General features: G+C 43.7%; 2 protein-coding genes across 2 annotated transcripts; one reads left to right on the top strand and one right to left on the bottom strand.

Moving 5' to 3' along the window:
- Positions 1-2498: 2498 nt before the first annotated feature.
- Positions 2499-10837, bottom strand: si:ch211-241b2.5 (programmed cell death 1 ligand 1). The gene is made up of 7 exons (XM_067250957.1): positions 10736-10837; positions 7548-7607; positions 7069-7413; positions 6177-6455; positions 5422-5538; positions 4284-4346; positions 2499-2675 (listed from the first exon to the last, which is right to left on the bottom strand). The coding sequence occupies exons 2-7, from the start codon at positions 7600-7602 to the stop codon at positions 2536-2538; spliced, it is 999 nt and encodes a 332-aa protein (XP_067107058.1). The 5' UTR covers positions 7603-7607; positions 10736-10837; the 3' UTR covers positions 2499-2535.
- A 2413-nt stretch (positions 10838-13250) lies between these two features.
- Positions 13251-20463, top strand: plgrkt (plasminogen receptor, C-terminal lysine transmembrane protein). The gene is made up of 5 exons (XM_067250626.1): positions 13251-13373; positions 13787-13883; positions 18251-18381; positions 19324-19433; positions 19618-20463. Exons 2-5 carry the CDS (start codon positions 13803-13805, stop codon positions 19743-19745), a joined length of 450 nt encoding a protein of 149 aa, XP_067106727.1. The 5' UTR covers positions 13251-13373; positions 13787-13802; the 3' UTR covers positions 19746-20463.
- Positions 20464-20527: the final 64 nt, after the last annotated feature.

Genomic DNA, 20527 nt, shown 5'->3' with positions numbered 1-20527 from the left:
TAACGGTGAAGCATCCAATTTTCTTTACGGTGTCCCTCGCCGTCGCCATCTTTACTGATTCTATTTATCCTCAATCTGATTCGCTATCCGAAAGAGCCCCCCTCTCCCAGTATGCGCGTGATGTTGACGTCTGACGTTTTCTCCTGGAGAAAGATGCTGCTCTCTGGTGGAGAAATGTAAAAACGAGAAAGAAATGTATACAGAAACCGGTTTTGTATTTTAATCTAGTAGTACGTTTTTATTTTTTGTGAAGGCTCAGCTAATAATTTTATTTTGTAATCAATCTGTGTTCTTCATCTAATGTTGTATGCAAATTGTGGGTTGTTCTTTACTTTGCAATATTGTCATTGTTTAATTGCATAAAACATATTTTAACCTGTTATTTTACCAATCAGAAACACAAGCAGCCCCCCCCCCCCCCTCCCTCACACAAACACACATACATACACCCCTACCCCCGTTGCGCTTAGCAAGGCAACATGACCAAAGACTAGAACAATTCGGGGAATAATCTGTCACAGTGGGTGAGATAGGGAGTTCCTTTTAATGGTTGAATGGTTGTAGCCAAAATATTTGCATACTCTCTGTAGTTCATTAAACACGCAGTTTAATACTATACACACCTCAAGGAACAAGGAGTCAATCGTCGTAAAATTCCAGTGATGTACTTGCGAGATCCGAATGCTTTGGCGGGACGAGTAAGAGTATATCTACGGTTTGACAACTAGATAGTGCTGTTGTCTAAGTGGAATACACAATGAAAATCCCCGCGATCCCCGTCCAAAAAAATCAAACATGAACAATAGGACATCCACCTACACAACCAGGAAACAACTCCCACCAGCGACGGATATGTTACATAGAGAAAACGTGTTCGATCATGTTATGTAAATTAGGGTTAAGTAAAGTTAAGTTGTCCTACTTCCTGGAGTGGAGTTGAAGTAAAGGAACACAGACCAGTGTTGTAGCTTCTGTTCAATAGTTACATTTTTGGTAACAATCAAGTCGATGAATAAACTGTAATTGTTAGTTCTTTCACCATAATGGAAACAATGCTATAATTTTCTTAGGAAAGGTTCCAGGATGTGATGCTGCCTGACTGGTTTGTCTGACTATGGTCTCCCTCCTTAGATACCAAAGTATCTTGTGTGACTGAGACAGAAAGTGAAAAAGACATCACCAAACACTCAGCCAAGAGATGAACAGTAGTTTTGCAACAGATGTATACATGGCTCTCAAGTTTTATAAAAAGTTTGAGGTGAGATAGGCCTCCCTGTCAACGTGGGGGAGGGGGGGCTGCTGGTGTTTTTGATTGGCTGGTAGGTGGCATTTAACTCTGTATAACCGAGACACCTCTCAACACGGCAGAAAACTTACCTCCGTATGCCTGCCCCTCGTCCATACATTTTATATAGCAGGACGTTATCCCTTACTTCTCAGCATGAGAAATACAATGTGAGAGCATGTGAACTGGTTGAAACGGCAAATGCGTGAGACTTGAGAGCCCTGTGTTTATACTCCATAATGGCTGGAATCAACCACTATGCCTTGAGAACTCTCAACCATTAGAACTTCAGGGAATAGCTTGATGTCTCAGCAGGCTTTCAGAGGACTTCCCCTATTTAACCCTAGGTTATAGCTCTCTCTCCTTCTACCCTCAGATTGACTGTACACAGGAACATTTGAGATTTCTCACACACACACACACATCTGTTGACATGTTCCTCTCAACTGTATTTTCTTAGTCAATATGGTAGTTTGAAATGAAGAGACGATCTGAGATATTATGTTTTGGAAACAAGTTATTATCAATTACATTACACCCCCCCCCCCCCCCCCCCAAAACAGCATCACATTGAGAAAAGGAGCCAGCCTAATTTCCGATGTTTACGAAGATGAAAGGGATGTTCATTTATTCTGTATCCATTTAACACAAGTAAAAAAACAATGTTGCATTACAATGATCATAACAAACAGTTACAATTAGAGACAGTAGCAGCTCACAATATGTTCGAGTTATGATATTGTCATGTATGTCCTTTGAAGAATGGAAACATGATTGCTACATGTTGTGCCATGGTTACTGCACATATTTCTTTCTATTTTTACACAAGCCTTTTCAGTGTATGTAAGGCATTCTGTAAGCTTCCCACCTCATCCATTCGACCAGCTCCTCTTCAGAGAGCTCCAAACCTAGGAGGAGCTGTGACATCACTTCCTGAAAAGTCACATTCTGCTGTGTTTGCAAAGTATAATTCCACTGGCGGGTAAGAGGGGTCACAGAGCTGAGCCATGGCTTTGTAAGAGGCCCGGACACGGGCAATGGTCTTTTAGGGGAAGGCTTGGACACTCAGACCGGAGCATATGTCAGTAGATTACAGGATGCAAGTCCTGCTTGTTCAGTTTCCTGTGCTGAGGTACCATGTAACTCTAACAACCCCCCCCACACACACACACACACACACCCCTCCTCCCCTCCCTGTGTTCACACACGCCCACTCCTATTTCCTAAGAAGTTCTCCCACAACCAATGAATCACAAGCTCTGTTGTGGAGTACCACAACACGCCTTCTCACAGAACACAGCGAGGTGTTCTCTCGCCTCCTCGTTGGTGGAACTCTCAGTGCAGTTCGTTCTCAGGACCTTCCTCAGGTTCTCCATCGGTTCCACACCCACTGCACACACACGCACAACAAAGAAAACATCTCTCTTTACTTCCCGTACATGAGTCATACAGAACAAATGATTGTCAAATGTCACAAGTCTGTTCCTTGCAACAGCAGAAAATGCTGCTAGTGGTTTGGAAAAAGAGGAGTTGAACAGCAAACAGCTGATACCCCCTGATGGCTCACAGGGTAGAGGGAGTACCACATGAGCTGAGGTCTTACCGCAGGGGCCTGGGTTCAATTAAACCCCAGGCCATTTCCTGAATGTTCTCTCTCTCTCAGGAGGGGGCCTCTGGTAGTAGAGGATTAGTGAAGTCTAAAAGGATCTAGCAGCCTCGGCTATTCTCAGAGAGGAAAGGGGGGAGGGAGAGAGAGAGAGCGAGAACGAAGGAAGAGCGAGCGGGATTCTGTGGGAAGAGAGGGTCAGAGGGAGAACTCTGGGAGGTCAGAGAGTGGGTGAGGGAGATGAAAAGAGAGTTGGATCCTCGTGGTGTATGTATGTTAAACATTAGGCAGGCAGGTAGACACATCCTTAAGAGTCCAGAAAAGCAACGCCATAGAATCCATATTATCACGCCTCAACTGTGCGTGCTGTGCTTTGCTGTACTGTGTGTGCAACTCCAGTGCTGATGAGTTTAGCAGATGCCAGTTACAGATCCTCCCTCTGTGTTCTCCAACCATCCCAGTTCACATGCTGTTTTCTAGGATAGCTGCTCTCTCTCTCTCTCTCTCTCTCTCTCTCTCTCTCTCTCCTCTCTCCTCTCTCTCTTCTCTCTCTCTCTCTCTCCTCTCTCTCTCTCTCTCTCTCTCTCTCTCTCTCTCTCTCTCTCTCTCTCCTCCTCTCTCTCTCTCTCTCTCTCTCTCTCCTCTCTCTCTCTCTCTCTCTCTCTCTCTCTCTCTCTCTCTCTCTCTCTCTCTCTCTCTCTCTCTCTCTCTCTCTTCTCTCTCTCTCTCTCTTCCTGCCTTTCATGTCTCTCAACTGTCACTATCAAATTAAATAAAGAAAACAATATATATAACAAAGTGTGCAGCTTGCACAGCTAAAACACTTTCTTCTCATCTTCAAAGAGGAGGATGAAACGACTCTTAGGTTCTCCTCATTCAGGTCTGTCTCTAGACTGGCTTCCTGTTTGAGTCAATAACAATGGTGTTTTACATATCTCTGGTATTGTTTTGTCACATCCAGTATTGTTCATAAACATTTATAGACTTTTAATCTTCATATTAACACACAAACTTGTTTGCACCTGAGTGTATTGTACACAGCAATCATCCAACCAGAAAACTAAAATGTAATTCTTCTGGCCTGTAGTCCTTTGACATGCAAAATGTTAATGTGTTAAATTTAGTTAGAAACTCAGCTTATGTATAACATTGATAGACTTAATGTGATCAAATATATTTCTGTGTATTTGTATATCATAACTGTGTTACAGGTTTGACATTAAATACTGTACACAACATGAAAAAAAAAAAGAAACGTTACTGAGATCATATTTTTACATTAACATGTCCTGATATGTTTAAAACATCTGATATGTAAAACAATTCAATAAATAAGTGATATTGTTCCCTCTGTTCAGTCACGTGTGTGTTTGTGTTGTGTGTGCAACTCACTTGTTGCATCAGATGTGCCCTCCTCAGCAGTTACAAATATATGTTTGGTGTCCCTCCTTGAACCTAAACACACACACACATAACACACAAGCAAACGTTTCAATAAACAAGATACATACTACTTGGAATGGAATTGTATTGGGCTTCAAACAGGTATCCAACAGTACTTTCATCAACTGTACATGCTTTCACACTGATCTAACAATTGTTAAAACTGTTCAGTCATTTGTCACCTCAAGCTGCCTAAAGCAAACTTCAACTTTTTCATTCTATTTTCACATCTCTTTATTTCTATCAACCTCAGACCTAAAGGGTTAATATGTCACAATGGTGACAAATACCGAATGATTAAATCAACAAATGTGCCCACTCATTTAATGGATAAACAATTCCCCTGACACCAGAAATAGATCAGTCAGGGTGTTTCCATAATGCATATGTTTTGAAAATCCTGTCAAGTCATGTTCTCACATGTCACCAAGTCACATGGCATGTAAAGTCCCCTCAAATGTCCTGTGTCAAACTAATCATCACGGCACCGATGAAAATGAAATACTTCTCCTACTGTAACCAATGCTGTGGAAAGCCCTTACTACAAACTCATTGCCAAAATGTTACAAGTTGTCTAATAGGTCTGAATTCAGTTTTGGTTTTACTCTGTAAAAGGTGTCATTAAGTACCTTTGAAAGAGCTGTTTTTATGACAACCTGTAAAACCCCTCATCATACAAACTTGATTATTCAAACTCCTTAAAGGGTAGATTCTGACACAGTACAGATTACAGTATACAAAGACTACACAGGCTGACTTGTGTAAAATGTCTCAAATGTGGCATCTGTGTGTGGTCATCTACACAAACTTGTTGTCGAACCTTCAGGGAACAAGCCCCAAGAGATTATGGTATTTTACAAGAAACCCATGGGTTGTTCTATGGTCACAGGCCAGGGACCACACTAACCACACTAGACTAGGGACAAGTGACAACAGCACATTAAACACAGTAGTAAATCAACCCAGTTTTTTTTCAATATGTTTAAACTAGCTATATAAATGAAAGATTTACAATGTACTGTGTGTAGTTAAATCATAAAAGGTTTAGTAGCTACAGGAAGGAAGGAGTTCTGGTTTACAGCTTTACCTTTCTGTCTACTGTAGTACAGGATGATTGTGATAATGAGTCCAGCTACAACCAAACAAGGAATCACTATCACTATAATGGGAGGGTTGGAGTTTCTAGAAGGGTCCAGTATATCATCTGTGAAAAATGGAGAAACAATCATTAAAGCACAGCTGTAAGATACTCTGTAATTCATTTGTTTGGTAGTTTTTTATATTTACAGTGTGTGTCCGTCTCTCTGCTAATAGTACTCAATGTCAATATAATATAAAGGTGTACCCGTGTGCCACAGATAACAAAAAATCCTGTGCTTTAGGAAAGTACATGGAGCAAAAAAAGTGTATCAAAGTTGGAAAGTATCAAGCAAGAACGACATGACAGAAAACGTCCTCCCTTTAAAAGCTGTCTTCTGCAGCAGGTATGATGATAAGTGTTCTATAAATAGTCTGTTGTTCATTAATAGTCTACAACAGACAGTATTTCCATGGAAAAGCTTTTCTCAGTAACCTACTACATACTCCCACTTACTTTAATTCCTTTGAACACAGATAAACCCACACTGTTTCGCACATGCAGGACATTTGATAATGTTTTCAAATGTTATGTTCTGTGTTCCACTTCACTCAGGCTCGGCTGAGCTGGGCTGGGCTAAGCTAGGCTGGGCTGGGCTAAGCTAGGCTGGGCTGTGCTAGGCTAGGCTGGGCGGTGCTGGGATGGGTGGTGCTGGGTTAGCAGCCTGCAATTGAAAAGCAATTTAGCCTAAAGCCATTCCATACCTGGTATAATAAATCTGGCAGAGCGGGTGTTCAGCATATTCCTCTCCTCGAACACACAGGTGTAGTTATTCATGACAGAGGATTGGACCTTCAACTTGCTAGTGACCTGGAACAGCTGTTCCGGTGTCCTGACTGAGGTCACGTTGGATGGAAGCTCCTGGAAGGTTCCGTCCATCCAGGTGACAGAGGCCAGAGGGTAGCCCACCGACTGGCATCCAAGCTCCAGCTCCCCACCCTTCGTTGACCTCTCCAAGGTTTGGATGATCGCCTTATAAGACGCTGTACAGAGACAGGAGAGTAATCTGTGAGATCTCCTTCGCTCCATCCAGCTGGCAGAATACAACCGAATAAATTAAATTTGCAGTATTGTAGACACTAATCTTACTAAACAAAATATTGCTCCCCAGTTGCTTCACTACCGGGGAGTTTCACTTTCAGTTTTTTTTCCAAGAATACCAATTCTGGTGGTTTACTGGTAGCAAACGTGTTGTAAGTTTCGTGTTTTTTAAATTGGAATCCACTCATAGGCCTATGTGAAATTTCCAATTCCAACTGAGAAGTGGTTTTGTAGAAATATTTAAATCCTATTAACAATCATAATTTACATTTAGTCATTTAGCAGACGCTCTTATCCAGAGCGATTTACAGTAAGGGACATTCCCCTGAGGCAAGTAGGGTGAAGTGTCTTGCCCAAGGACACAACGTCATTTTGCACGGCTAGGAATCGAACTGGCAACCTTCAGATTACTAGCCCGATCCCTAACCGCTCAGCCACCTGACTCCCTAATAATAATAAAAGATATTCCATCATGGGTCTAGGAGTAGCCTATATAACCCAGGAATATTTTCATAATCTTCTGGGATTTTTTCTGTTTAACTGAAAGTGACTCACCTTTGACAGATAGCTCAGTCTGTTTATAATCTGCTCCCCCCATCTCCAACAGGCACTGGTACGTCCCAGAGTCGTTGATGCCTAGATGGGTGATCTCCAGCCTGGCCCACCCACTCGCCAGGTCCTCCATCACCAGCCTCGTCCGCCCACTAAACGACGGATCCTGGGTCTCCAGGTCCTCCTTTCCATGTTCCAGACGATACACTTCCAGGTTTTTACCGGGGCTTACCCGTTGCCAGACCACTGTCAAGTCACCAGTCCCAGGCTGGAACATGCAGCCCATTGTGACCTTACCCTGGTACTGGGCCTGATATGACCCTTGCTCCACCTCCACTGTGAACAATGCTGGGAGGGCAAGTAGAAAGAGATGGGGGTGAAACACTGGCAGCATACCAGATATACAGCTGTATCTAAGTTGTTCTATGCGCAACCTTTATTCAGAGGGTATATCATTGCAAGGTGATAGCCCGAAATCGTACCTGAGATAGTCTGCCATAGAAGTGACATTAAAATGAATAGAAATAGCCCGTCCATCGAACCTGTAGGATGAAAAATTAAATGTTGAAAGCTCTTTTCTTTAGTTGTTATTTACCAGAAAGCATCCTGCATGTCATCGTCACCAATAGAAATCAGTCAAGTAGTCTGGTCTCAGTGATGATTAGGTCAGGTCTTTCTTTGATTTTAAAGGCAACCTTTGACCCCTAATGAGTCAGAGATGTACTAAGCTACTAAAACAAGGATGTGGAGCCGTCAACGGGCACTTCACTGGCGTGTGCGTCCGACGTGCACTGCATTACACAGTGAAACACATTGAAGACTCAAAAAACATTTGACAAAACCACTGTCCTAAGCCGTTAACCTGTCTGCCTGCCTACTTCTCATATCCTAACATCATATGAAATATTTTGAGAACTATAGCCATTAGGAAAAATCTGTCTGCGTTGCCAACCCTTTTATGTGAACGACCACAAACTCCTATTAAATTAACACCGAATCAACACACCAACGTCTTAATCACCAGCTGCATCACATGCATGAGCACTAGCTCATGTGAGAACACACAGTCAGCAGTCAGCACAGAGTGACTCCGCTTTATACCGAACCAGCATAAGTCATCATTCCAGTGAAAATAGGATCTGTTTCCTTGTTACTACTATACTACTTTAGTAGCGACTTACAGTAAGTACAGGGACATTCCCCCGAGGCAAGTAGGGTGAAGTGCCTTGCCCAAGGTTAGGGTCATTTTGCACGGCCGGGAATCGAACCAGCAACCTTCTGATTAAATGTAGGGAGTCAGGTGGCTGAGCAGTGAGGGAATCTGGCTAGTAATCCGAAGGTTGCCAGTTCGATTCCCGGTCATGCAAACTGACGTTGTGTCCTTGGGCAAGGCACTTCACCCTGCTTGCCTCGGGGGAATGTCCCTGTATTCACTGTAAGTCGCTCTGGATAAGAGCATCTGCTAAATGACTAAATGTAAATGTAAATTAATAGCCCGACTCCCTAACCGCTCAGCCATCTGACCCCCATTAACACACATGCACAAACTAGTGCAGGGATCGTGTCCGTGATGCCCGAGCCCATGATGTAGCCAGAGGGGGTGCGACTTAACAGAAGTAGCCCTGGCAGAAATAAGAAGGCATGTCCTAGGCCTAATATACGCATGCAACATTGATCAAATATACCGCTGTAGTTTGACTATGAAGAGTGCTTACGTTGTCCTTGGTGCTCAGTGCCAACATTGACAAGAAAAACAAATATTCAAATAACGAAGGTTGTTTTACTCTTAGACTAATTAATTTTATTGTAGGCCTATTTGTTTATTTTTGGGCTAAAAACAGGGACCTCCCTTGGTAGGCTACTGTTTAATTCAAGGCCGTAGCCATGGTGTCCCCATTGGGGGGGACGAAATCTGCTGGGGAGTCTGAAGGTCCCGCCCTGAGAACTTTAAAAACAAATGAATTAATTTTTATATTTGGTTGCCTGTCATAGTGTAGCACATTTATATTGTATTTATATTTTTATATAAATATATTGGGGGGGACATTTTGACCAGATTTGAATATTATTGATAATAATATTCTATATACTATGATTACGGCCCTGGTTTCATAATCTACTTCACTTAATAAATCATATTTTTTCCCTTCATTGGGAACTTTGAGAAAATTACATATGCTATCTTACAAGTTCGTCAAACTTTAGCCTACAGTTACTCAGCCCTGCATGGGACCTGCTAATGGGCAGTGACCTGCCTGCCCGTTTTATATTACATCAAATAGGCCTAGACCTACACTTTTTTCTTTTCTTTTGTCGCGTCCTAACAACTTCACCCCCTCTTAGTTACACCTGCCAGATTTCAACTTCATTCAGTGACCGGTTCACGACGCACAGACAGACAGACAGATCCTAGCATCATAGCGGTTCACGACGCACAGACAGACAGACAGATCCTAGCATTATAGCGGTTCACGACGCACAGACAGACAGACAGATCCTAGCATCATAGCGGTTCACGACGCACAGACAGACAGACAGATCCTAGCATCATAGCGGTTCACGACGCACAGACAGACAGACAGATCCTAGCATCATAGCGGTTCACGACGCACAGACAGACAGACAGATCCTAGCATCATAGCGGTTCACGACGCACAGACAGACAGACAGATCCTAGCATCATAGCGGTTCACGACGCACAGACAGACAGACAGATCCTAGCATCATAGCGGTTCACGACGCACAGACAGACAGACAGATCCTAGCATCATAGCGGTTCACGACGCACAGACAGACAGACAGATCCTAGCATCATAGCGGTTCACGACGCACAGACAGACAGACAGATCCTAGCATTATAGCGGTTCACGACGCACAGACAGACAGACAGATCCTAGCATCATAGCGGTTCACGACGCACAGACAGACAGACAGATCCTAGCATCATAGCGGTTCACGACGCACAGACAGACAGACAGATCCTAGCATCATAGCGGTTCACGACGCACAGACAGACAGACAGATCCTAGCATCATAGCGGTTCACGACGCACAGACAGACAGACAGATCCTAGCATCATAGCGGTTCACGACGCACAGACAGACAGACAGATCCTAGCATCATAGAGAAACTTTAAACTTACACAGGAGGGTAGACATTTCCACCGGATTGATTCCAATTTAAGTATGATTTTCTGTTGTATTGTGCACTTATTTGGAATTTGTATTCAATTAACGGGACCATTTTGGAACATTATAAATAAATTGCCTAAATTAATTGGACACACGTGTGCGCTAGCACAGACGCATACACACAGTCGGATATCAACGTGATGCAAGCTGCTTAGAGATGTGCAAATGTTGACACATTCAATTGAACGAGATGAATAGCTTTTTAAATAAAAGCTGGAAATTGAAGATTGGTGACGCAAACAAGTTCAGCCTTTTTTAAGATGCAACACGCAACATTCTGCAAAACAATATACATACCTTAGTGTGGTCACAGAGGCGAATCAAATGATATTTTAACAAAAACCTCAACAAAAGCTATTCAATTCTCGTTAAAATCAATCTTAGTCAATCTTAATTGCACAACCGACTGCAACAGTACTAATAAATACACAATCAAATGTCCGACGACAGCTCGAGCATAATAACGGTTCATATCTTACCTTGTCATAGACTCTCCAGGAAAAATGTGTTTCTCGTCAGCGCATCAAACTATATCAGTTATTGCTTCGCCTCGAGCGCAACCCTCCCTTAAGAATTTAACTTGCTCTGGACATAGAAGACACTGCAGACATCGGCAGTGGTTAACAGCTTTTAGTTTTTAAACAATTTAAGCAATACAGTCTATGTATATACGCTTCACGGTGCGCGGTGCGTCTTCTGTTCCTGCCAAATTAATTGGCCCTTTCACGCGGCGTTGATTCTTGTGTTATGGACTGCGCATCACCATGCTGCCGCTGGGAACAAGGAAGTTGAGTTACAGTAAATAAAGTCTTCCACATTGACCAATGTTGCTGTTTCCTGGAAAATATCGAGTACGGCGAGACGAATTTAGGAAAGTTAGCTTATTCATTGGGATTCCCAAACGTTTGATTCTATTATGATTAATCAGAGTTATCTGCCGCCTGACTGGGCTGAAAATGAAAAAATATTAGGTCATAAAAAGAAATACTCAGTCAAGGTGTCGATAGTTTCAATGACTGTTTGACGCTCATCTCCCACCACAAGTCTCGTCTTAAACATATTGTTATCCTATGGCGTTCAAGTCAGTATAGGGTCACGTGGTCCAACTGTACTGTTTGATTCATGTCTTTATTTATTCTATTTTATTGTGGTGTGTCCTATTTGATTGGTTGACAATTTTGTACAGCACTTTGGTCAGCATTGGTTGTTTTTAAATGTGATAAAAATAACATGTTCTTGACTTGACTGGATTTTTACGATGACTGGAAATTCTCTTCATGACTTCTGTTTATAACTATTTTGTTGGTATTAGTTTTATGGTTAGGCTACCTGAAGTTGTTGCCAAATCAAATATGGACTGTTAAATCGTTATTGTAACATTAAGACATCGTGTTTAAACTTTGTTCTGACAGAAAGCGCACACGAAGAACAATGTATCGATCTTTTTTTGTTTATTTTCTCTATAGCTTGTGCCCTGTAGCTTTTCTTGTCATGTTTATGAGACAGCACTGTGAGACGAAGCCCCATTGTGTTTATATGGGGAAGGTGAGAATTACTTCAGTTACAGGAATCAGCCGTTAAGAAGGAGTGGTCATCAACGATTTACCAGCAGTTGGAGAAATCAAAGCCAATGATGATGGCTTGGCTTGAGCTATCCGATACTGTTATACTATAGGCTATAGCCTATTATACTGATACGAGAAAGCAAAGGAGATGCTTCGAGATAGGGTGAATTGGGGTAATCTGGGAAATGTTTTGCATGCATTTTCTCATCGAAGCTTCCCGATATAACTAATGTCACCCTTTCTGTGACACCACACCAATCACATTTTGTGATTTCAGTCACATAACATCCATGCAGACTCGGCTCCAGAACGAATTAAATGGGTGGGCATTGTTTTTCACACACTAAGAAATGCTGGGTTATTTTTTCTACCCAAACGCTAGGTTGAACCTGTTGGGTCATTTTGTTGGGTTATTTCCATGGTGCAAGGGGGCACACACTTACAAAGCATGTATGAGTCCAAATCAGAATCAGAATGGGATTTATTCGCCATGAAAGTTTGCGCAGACAAGGAATTTGCTTTGGCAGGAAGGTGCATACAATAAACATATAGGGACCTAAAAAATAAGAGCAGACCTACATATTTACCAGGAAAGTGTAGCCATCTTGATATTTAATTTATATACAACTCAAACAGAATTATGACACACTTATTTATACTTTAACAAAATTATTTTTGTCTCCCCCTTGGAGCCGACCCTGCATCCATGCTAAACCTAGAAAGTTCTGTGGACTAGACATTGTCATAGCAGGGAAGAAAACGCCCTGGAGTTAGGTGTCCCACATTACCCAATGTCCCAGATTACCCGAATTCACCCTAAGGCCAGGCAAGACTCCAATGCAGGGAGATGATTGGATGGGTGAGAATATTTTTTTACAGTTTCTGTGACCTCAGCTGACACTCTACATAGCCTACAATGACCATTGGCAACTGGCACTCAGCAGGTTGGATGTCCTGCATCCCATGAAACAGCTAACCTGTGGTTGAACTTGTCTTGAAAAAAAACGGACACAGTTCTGAGTCGCATATTTCTAATCGGAATTGTTAAATACGCGGAGTGTACAAGGTATTTACCGTTGTTGAAAAAAGTAAACGTTTTTATAACTTCTTTACAAAAACGTGTATTTAACGTTTGGCCTCTGTAGCCTTAACGTGGCTCTATCTTCCGTGTACTACTGAGACTGAACACTAAGAGGAGTCATTCTACAAATGTATTGATAGGCTACGTAGTTCAAACGGAATACAAAGCTAGACTTAACACGGTTAAAACAAAATACACTATTGTAAACGGTCTTTGGCTAAGGCCGTATTTACCTGTTTTGTGCTGATAAATGATCATTTTTTTATTACTCAATGATTTTTTAGCAACTCCAACGCGCCGGTTTTCCCGTTGGCAAATTAGACCAATGAGAAGCCACGCTTAGGTTGTGTGGGTGGAGCCCGCCGTCCAGCGCTGTCAGTTTGGAAAGTGCAGTGACCATGCCCTTGGAACTTCAATGAAAACACATAACTAATTTTTAGCAATATTAAGTACACCTGCAAAAGTCAAGGGGTATGTAGTGGAAACACGTTGTAGACTATAAAGTCCTATACAGAATCTAACTGGATGTTGATTAGCTTGCTACCACTGTCCTTTCATATCTCTTAAGTACGGCAGGTTGCTAGAAATGGCTAGCTCCTTTGCTACTATCTTAACTCGTAACTGGAAGTTCGCTGAAAGTATCAAGCTGTCAAGTGGCGTAGCCAGCTACCCATTTACTAGAATACTATTAAAGTTGTCCAACCATGTATGCGCCGGCAGGACTAGGTTGACTGGCTGGCTATGAAAACAAACCAAAATAGTCGCTTGCTAGCTAACGCTAGCTAGTTAAATTAGTGCAGCCTCCTCATTAAGTGTATGGTAAGCCATTATGCGTAACATAAAAAAAATGATCTCTCTTTCTCTGTCTTTCTTCCGACCGTCAGCTGAGATAACACCATCATGGGGTTCCTGCTGTCTAAATCCATGGACCAGAACTTTCAGAAGCAACAGGAGTTCATGCTGCACAATGCCAGACTTCAGGTGAGACAGACTGGGGTTTGACTAAGAGTTCTTAATTCATGTCTGTATGCTACTGATAAAACTAAACTACTATACCAGGCTGTGGGCCCCTGCACACCTAACACTGGGCACAAGGCTGGCGGCCCAAGTTCAAGTAGTTTACACATCTATAAAACAAATGTTTGTTTTGGCTTAGACATACAATTAGGGGGGGGGGGGGCGCGGGGGTTATGCATTAACTTAAACATAAACGTTACATGTGTATAAGTCACAAGTCATCATGTATTTTTCTGGGTAAAAATAGAGTATGGGAAATATGGTGTTTAAATGTTGTATAAATTGTTTTCTTTATTGATGTTCCTGTAGAATGTAGAAGCCTGATCAGCTTCCATTCACCTCTCGGTGTGAAATAGAAAATCCACTTTTTTCTTCAATGTACCTATACCAGGAGAGAAAAAGCATTTCTTTTTTACATTCCCTTCCTTTTTTGTGGACAATTAGAGTTTGATTCATTCTTAACCCGCGAGGGAATCGTCACCTGCGATATGCAGCTCTCCCCAGCCTGCTGATGTAGTTACCAGAGAGCAGAGAGAGATGGCCACAGGCATGCCACACTTATTAACCACTCCAGAACATATGGGTTTGCCTTCCTCCACTGTAACTGTACCAAATGATGACCAATGACCATGCTCCCTTGCTTCCGTAGTGTGAGCAGCAGTGACTGAGTTGGAGGTATGTGTTCCTGGATAAGGTCACTGCGATGACTCACGGGCAGATTTGTGCACCTGGGGATTTATCTGAATTATGTTTAATATTGGAGGTGGATTCAGTTCATCTGAATCATATTGATTTGGATGTCTTTCCATTGAGTTCACTTCATATGTAGGTCTGCTTGTATGTACGTTGAGTTTAAATGTTGACACAGCCTTAATTGCGGTCTTATTTCGTGTTGATAAGGATCATCTTGATCTATTGGAAGAATGGGCTCCTTTCACATGATCAATGATGACTTTGTGTATGACCAAGGCTGTATGAGGACAGATCGATGCTGCCGTCCAGCGCAGCTGCCCATCCCCCCGGCTTTGTTGAACGGCCTCTCGTGTGTGTGTGTGAGGTGACGCGACCCCGGCCGTGTGACACGTGCGCCTCGTCTCCGTGCGTCCTGCATTAAGATGTCAAGGCGATCGCACGACTCTGCGGACGCTCTTTTCATGCCGTGCCAATCACGGCTAATGACACGCTCGTCGCCGCACATTGTGGTCGGGATCTCGCCGGGCTCCGCGGCCACGTCGGAGACGGACACGTCTTGTGTGAATGTGTCTCCGGGTAATTGGAGGTTCGGACATTTTTGATGGGTTCAATTTGAAAACGTAGGACGAGGACGGCAACTTGATGATAGGGTTGAGTAGGTTCTGGTGTGACGTTAACATGACAGACCCCCTGGGCTTGTCTTCCCATATGACCTTGACTGACTTTCACCTCATTGAGGAAAAGGCTATATTAGTATAGTGTAATGTGGTTACAGGTATCACAACAGTCATGCCAAAGGGATCTGACACGTTTTGTTTCAGGAGTTGGATGGGTTAGGAGCAAAGCAGACATGGGGCAGAGGTGACTGGCGTGCTGACTGCACAGGCTGTCTGTTTGCTCGCCTGTCTGCCTGCCTGCTTTCCTGGCCACCTTGCTGTCTGTCTATCTGCCCGTCTGTCTGTCGGCTGGGCAGCCTGCCGTGTCACTGTCAGTTTTCCGTCTGGTTTGCCAGCCTGTGACCTGGCCAACTCCTCTTCTGGCCTTTAGGAAATGTCAGTGAACTTCCCTCCGCGTATGCTGCTTCCACCTCGACACCTCGCTACGACTCTCCAGCCCTCTCTCCACTCTACCTGCCCTCCATCCATACCTCCCTTCCCCCACCTGCTCCCCCCATCCTCTCCCCATCGCCCTTACGTCCCCCAGTCCTCATTCATGTCACCACGACACGATTACAAAGCAAACTTGAACTCCCAAATATTGCTCCGTGAAACTTGACTTTGGATGGTGCTGGGGTCGAAAAGAGAAAGAGCGAGATTAGGGAAGGGGGAGGGAGAGTAAAATGGGAGAGAGAAAGAAGAAATAAAGAGAGAGATAAATGTCTTCCTCAGTCTGATCCCGGCATCTAGTGTTTTCATTGCCTTACACACACAAACACTGGTATAAAAGCGCCAATATACTGGAGATTGTAGCGTTGACCTCCCCAGTTCTTCTAAATGGAAAGTCAGATATAAACATCCAAGTTGCCTTTCTCTTTGTGTCACCTAATGAAAAGACAACTTGTCTCTCCGGATGTTCTGGCTCTTTAGAAAACACATTACCCCTTATCTAAACTGCACATCATCCTTCACTCCCTACTTCCTTCCGGAAATGTCTGCCTCCCAGAGGGGGCGGGGCCATCTCTTGGGTTGGGGTGGCACTAGGGGTGATAGAGTAGGGAGGGGTATCAAGGGCTTAGCTCTGCGTCACACAGCCAGCCCCTGGTTAAAATACTGCAGATGAGAACTCCTTCCTGTCTGATGGTTATCAGAAGAAAAGATGATATCCCCCCCTCTTCCTGTGACCTGATTGGACGCGGCCCATCCTCACCCCCACATCCTAACTTCCTGCCTCTCGACCAATACGGAGGCCAGGGAGGCTTTGGAAACCTGCCTATGGTGTCTGAGATAAATGGTTCATGTGTCCTCAGCACCCTTGACCATGGGGGCGTTGATCCAGGTCCACTTCTCTCTGCTGGTTGCTGAACAGAGATGTAAACCCCTCATCCCCTGTCTCAGTGCCCAATCTCTGCCCTCTTCCCCTGTCTCCCTGCCCAATCTCTGCCCTCCTCCCTCTTCTCCAGCCCCCCTCCTCCCCTCGCTCCAGCTCTCTCTCCACACCTTATCTCCATGCTTGGGTCTTATTCACTTACATCTTACATGCATTGACTCCACTCAGCTTCCCTGGGCTTTATGAACAAAAGATTCTTGATTAGGAAGCGAAACAAGGACTAGGAAAAAATAAAATGTATATGGTGACATTTTCTCCCCTAATTTTGTCATCATCCAGTGCTTGTTGAGGTGCCAGAATGTCAAGGGGACTTACATCAAGCACCTCTCCTTTATCTGCCAGTGACACACACACCTCAACACACACACATACTGATTAGGCCGCTTGGAGCTCACTACCTCTTCTATTGATTGGAACCATTAGACTCGTTGGCCAATCAGACTTGCTAAACTGCACAGTTGGTCGCATCAACGCAGGAAGTGTGTTTTTCCAAGGTATTGTTGCGCACTCTCAGAAGTGTGATTTTTATTTTAATAGGTAGCTTGATTACTGAAATGATCGGTGGCTGGTGTACATTGTAATTTAGACATTGTCCAAATGGTGTCTCATAGGCCTTCATATGATGCCATCGGCTTATGACGCCATGCTACATGAGAGAAAAGAGCTATTGAAATAATGGCAGTGACAGCCTATAATTAGTCTCTCATCATGAGAAACTAAATGGCATTTTAGTCTTTTGTATGGTTCGTACAGTGAAGTCAGCCTCTACCCTTGATATGCACGTAGCTTCTTTTTTTTTTTTTTATACCATCTTTGACATCTGACTTTCAGAAACAAAAAGCTCTCGTTTGAAAAGTCAACCATCTTCTATGTCCTGCAATGGCCGTCACAAAGAAAGAGGAAGCTGGGAAGCAGGAAGTGGCAAGCGTACTCGAGGTCAACAGGAAATGGTGCAGACAAAGAGTCAAGTTGACTTACCGCAAGTCACCTTCAGATACGAAGGGTCTGTGGTCTTTAGTCCTTTAGAAGTGTGGCTTGGACGTCAGTCTGTCTGCAAATAAGTCTTTTTGTCCTTGATGGAATCGTTAATGAGATAATTCACCTGAGCCTTACTACATCCTCTTACCGTCACCCCACCTACTACGTCCACCCCTGACTCTTCCTTACACACACACTCCTCTCCCTTACACACACACTCCATGCTACAAAAACAACCACGCACGCACACGCACGTGTCCCACCACACGCACACAGGCATCACACAGCGTCACAGGCGTCGGGGGTTAGCGGAGTGTGTCTCCCCAGGGTGTGTGTGTGTGTCGGGGGGGGCGTCAGTGTGTAATAGATGTCTCGATCCTTCCCCTCTCCTCTCGATCTTTGTTAGCATTGTCCGTGCGCTCGCCACACCGGCAGATCCAGAGTCTCTGGAGACCATTGTTCTGGAACTCTGGAGACTTAGCTTGTTGGTACTGAGGTTCTGTTTCGTTCTGTGTAATAATTTGTTCTACTAGCAGTTCTTTTTTCCATTGGTTCTGTGTTCTAGGTCATTTCGATGCAGTTTCAGTGTCGGGGTTGTGATGTTTTGGTTTCAGATGGAACGTCAGATCCTGATGCAGGACCAGATGAGGGAGAGGATGGTGGCCATGCAGATTGCCTGGTCCAGAGAGTTCCTCAAGTACTACGGAGCCTTCTTCAGTCTAGCCACACTGGGGCTGACCGTAGGGTGGGTCGCACACACGCACCCTCTCTTTTCTCTGCCTCTTCATCTCGAGCTCTCTCGCTCTTCCTCTCTCTACCGTATCTTTCCCTCCTTTTTTCCCCACTCTCTTTCTCCCCCCCCCCCCCACCTGTCAGAGAAGCAGGCAGTCGTGTGACCTCACCACAGCACAGGTTCACGTCTCAGGCACATTCATGTGAGGTCATTCCTCGCCAGGTGAGGAGACTCAGCCATTGAGCGTTGTCCCCCCTGTGTGAGGTAGCTGCTGCATGTCTTAACATCAGCGGCGCTGTGAGGCGTTCACAGATACAAACCCTCACAGATAACGAACCACGAGGGAAGGTCAGTGGCCTTTACAACAATACCCCTGGTTTATTCCCACCAACAACGGTGTGCTTGTGCACGCTCAGGTGTTGCTACTGAGAGACACAAGCCTTGGTAGGTGTTGGTACCAGTGTACATTTGTAGCCAAAACTATTGGCAGTAAAACATTTTGTATTGGCAAGGTTTGCTCCTTCATTGGCCCCAAAAAATGAACTTGATCACAAAAACCCACATTTCACAGTTTGTGGGCCCTAGCATAAAATTGCCAGCTAACATAATTACACTAAATCCTTAACAAGTTTCAACAAGTTCTAGTCAGGTGAAATCCCGCTATCATTCTGATTGGATTAGATTGATTGCTACAAAGGGGGGACTCTTTGCATATATTGAATGTTTTTGCCAATGAAAGCCTTTAAAACTTGAAATGCATGTTATTGTTTTCCAGGATGCCATAGAAACATGTGAAAAAATGATCTACAAATACTGAACCAGCAAACTTTACAAAACACAATGTGTCACTGCCAACACTTTTGCCCACGACTGTACTTACTTTGTGTCTGTGTGTGTGTGTGTGTGTGTGTGTGTGTGTGTGTGTGTGTGCCTGCACCTGCACCCTCCTCTCAGTGCAATAAAGCAGAAGAGGCCGGCCTTCCTTGCTCCCCTGGTCCCTCTCAGCTTTGTGCTAGCCTATCAAATGGACATGGCCTACGGAACGTTAGGGTACCGGATGAGGGGTAAGACAGTGACTATTACCCCCCTTCACCAACCACCTCCAGTACAATGTCGTTTCATAGCAGGGTTTGGTGTACTGTATCCAACTCTTCTGTCGGAATCGACCGATATTGATAAAGGAGGAATATCATGAATAGCAGATGTGTTTGTGTATATTTGTTTTAATGTGTGCGTGTGTGTCTCCAGGTGAGGCAGAGAGCATCATGGCTTCTGAACACGATCGTCTGCCCATGCCCCACGGGACTCCAACCTATGAGAGCATAGAGAAGGCTCGCCGTGCTCGCAGTCACCTGACGTCACTCCTGGAGAAGTAACGCACACCTGACGTGGGGTCCGTGGAGCCAGCCATCCAATCAGCACAGACCCCAGCACTTCCTTCCTCGAGGATAGGACAATTGATTGGTTCACACCTTCATTGACAGACGGTCCCAGTACCGAGCACATAAAGAATGTATGAGATGAGCTGCAGGAGTGACAGTTCACATTTACAGGATCTGCATACAAGTCATGCTAAATTTGAATCATGTCACTGAATCATTCGTCCAGTACAGAATTAGAATTAAGTTATTTGTATTGTCCTAGTTCTATTCTTTACAATGGTACTACATGTATATGGGTGCAGAGATACTTATTATATACATGTAAATATTATACTGCAAAATGGAGGTGTCTTACTGGCCATGATTGTGACAGCCAAAATGTGTCACCACTTTGGTGACAGTATGTGCATTAACAGTGAAAAGTATGCTTCATACATTAGCCTACAATCTGCATTTTTTGTTGAATCATTTAGGAAAATATGTAATTGGGAATGTGATTAGCACCCATGTTCTTTAAAAAGAAACAACACTATTTTTTTATTCTATCATGTAGACCTATAATTTGTCTTCAAAAGAGAAAAGCCTAAATTATCGATATAGCTCTTTATGTAGGCAGGAAAATATCTATTTCCATACTGTCTGAATCTTCCATGATGTGAGGTCATTGTATGATATGTACAAGCCTTTTTAAACGAATAATAAAGTCAATTTCAGAGGGTTGCTTGTGTTTAATTCCACCCGACACCAATGCAAAGCCTTGTTTAGAATTCTATACC

This window comes from Osmerus mordax, chromosome 14, assembly GCF_038355195.1.
Source record: "Osmerus mordax isolate fOsmMor3 chromosome 14, fOsmMor3.pri, whole genome shotgun sequence".
Taxonomy (NCBI): Eukaryota; Metazoa; Chordata; class Actinopteri; order Osmeriformes; family Osmeridae; genus Osmerus; species Osmerus mordax.
This window is presented reverse-complemented; position numbering and strand designations above follow the sequence as displayed.

Bases quoted from the DNA above. Each gene is read 5' to 3' on its own strand.
- si:ch211-241b2.5 (XM_067250957.1), bottom strand. From the start codon at position 7,602: ATGGACGGGCTATTTCTATTCATTTTAATGTCACTTCTATGGCAGACT. The intron at 4,347-5,421 runs GTAAAGCTGTAA...GTGTGTGTTTAG, and splicing joins GTACTACAGTAGACAGAAAG to GTTCAAGGAGGGACACCAAA. The intron at 2,676-4,283 runs GTGAGTTGCACA...GTGTGTGTGCAG, and splicing joins GGGCACATCTGATGCAACAA to TGGGTGTGGAACCGATGGAG.
- plgrkt (XM_067250626.1), top strand. From the start codon at position 13,803: ATGGGGTTCCTGCTGTCTAAATCCATGGACCAGAACTTTCAGAAGCAA. The intron at 13,884-18,250 runs GTGAGACAGACT...TTTTGGTTTCAG, and splicing joins TGCACAATGCCAGACTTCAG to ATGGAACGTCAGATCCTGAT. The intron at 19,434-19,617 runs GTAAGACAGTGA...GTGTGTCTCCAG, and splicing joins GTTAGGGTACCGGATGAGGG to GTGAGGCAGAGAGCATCATG.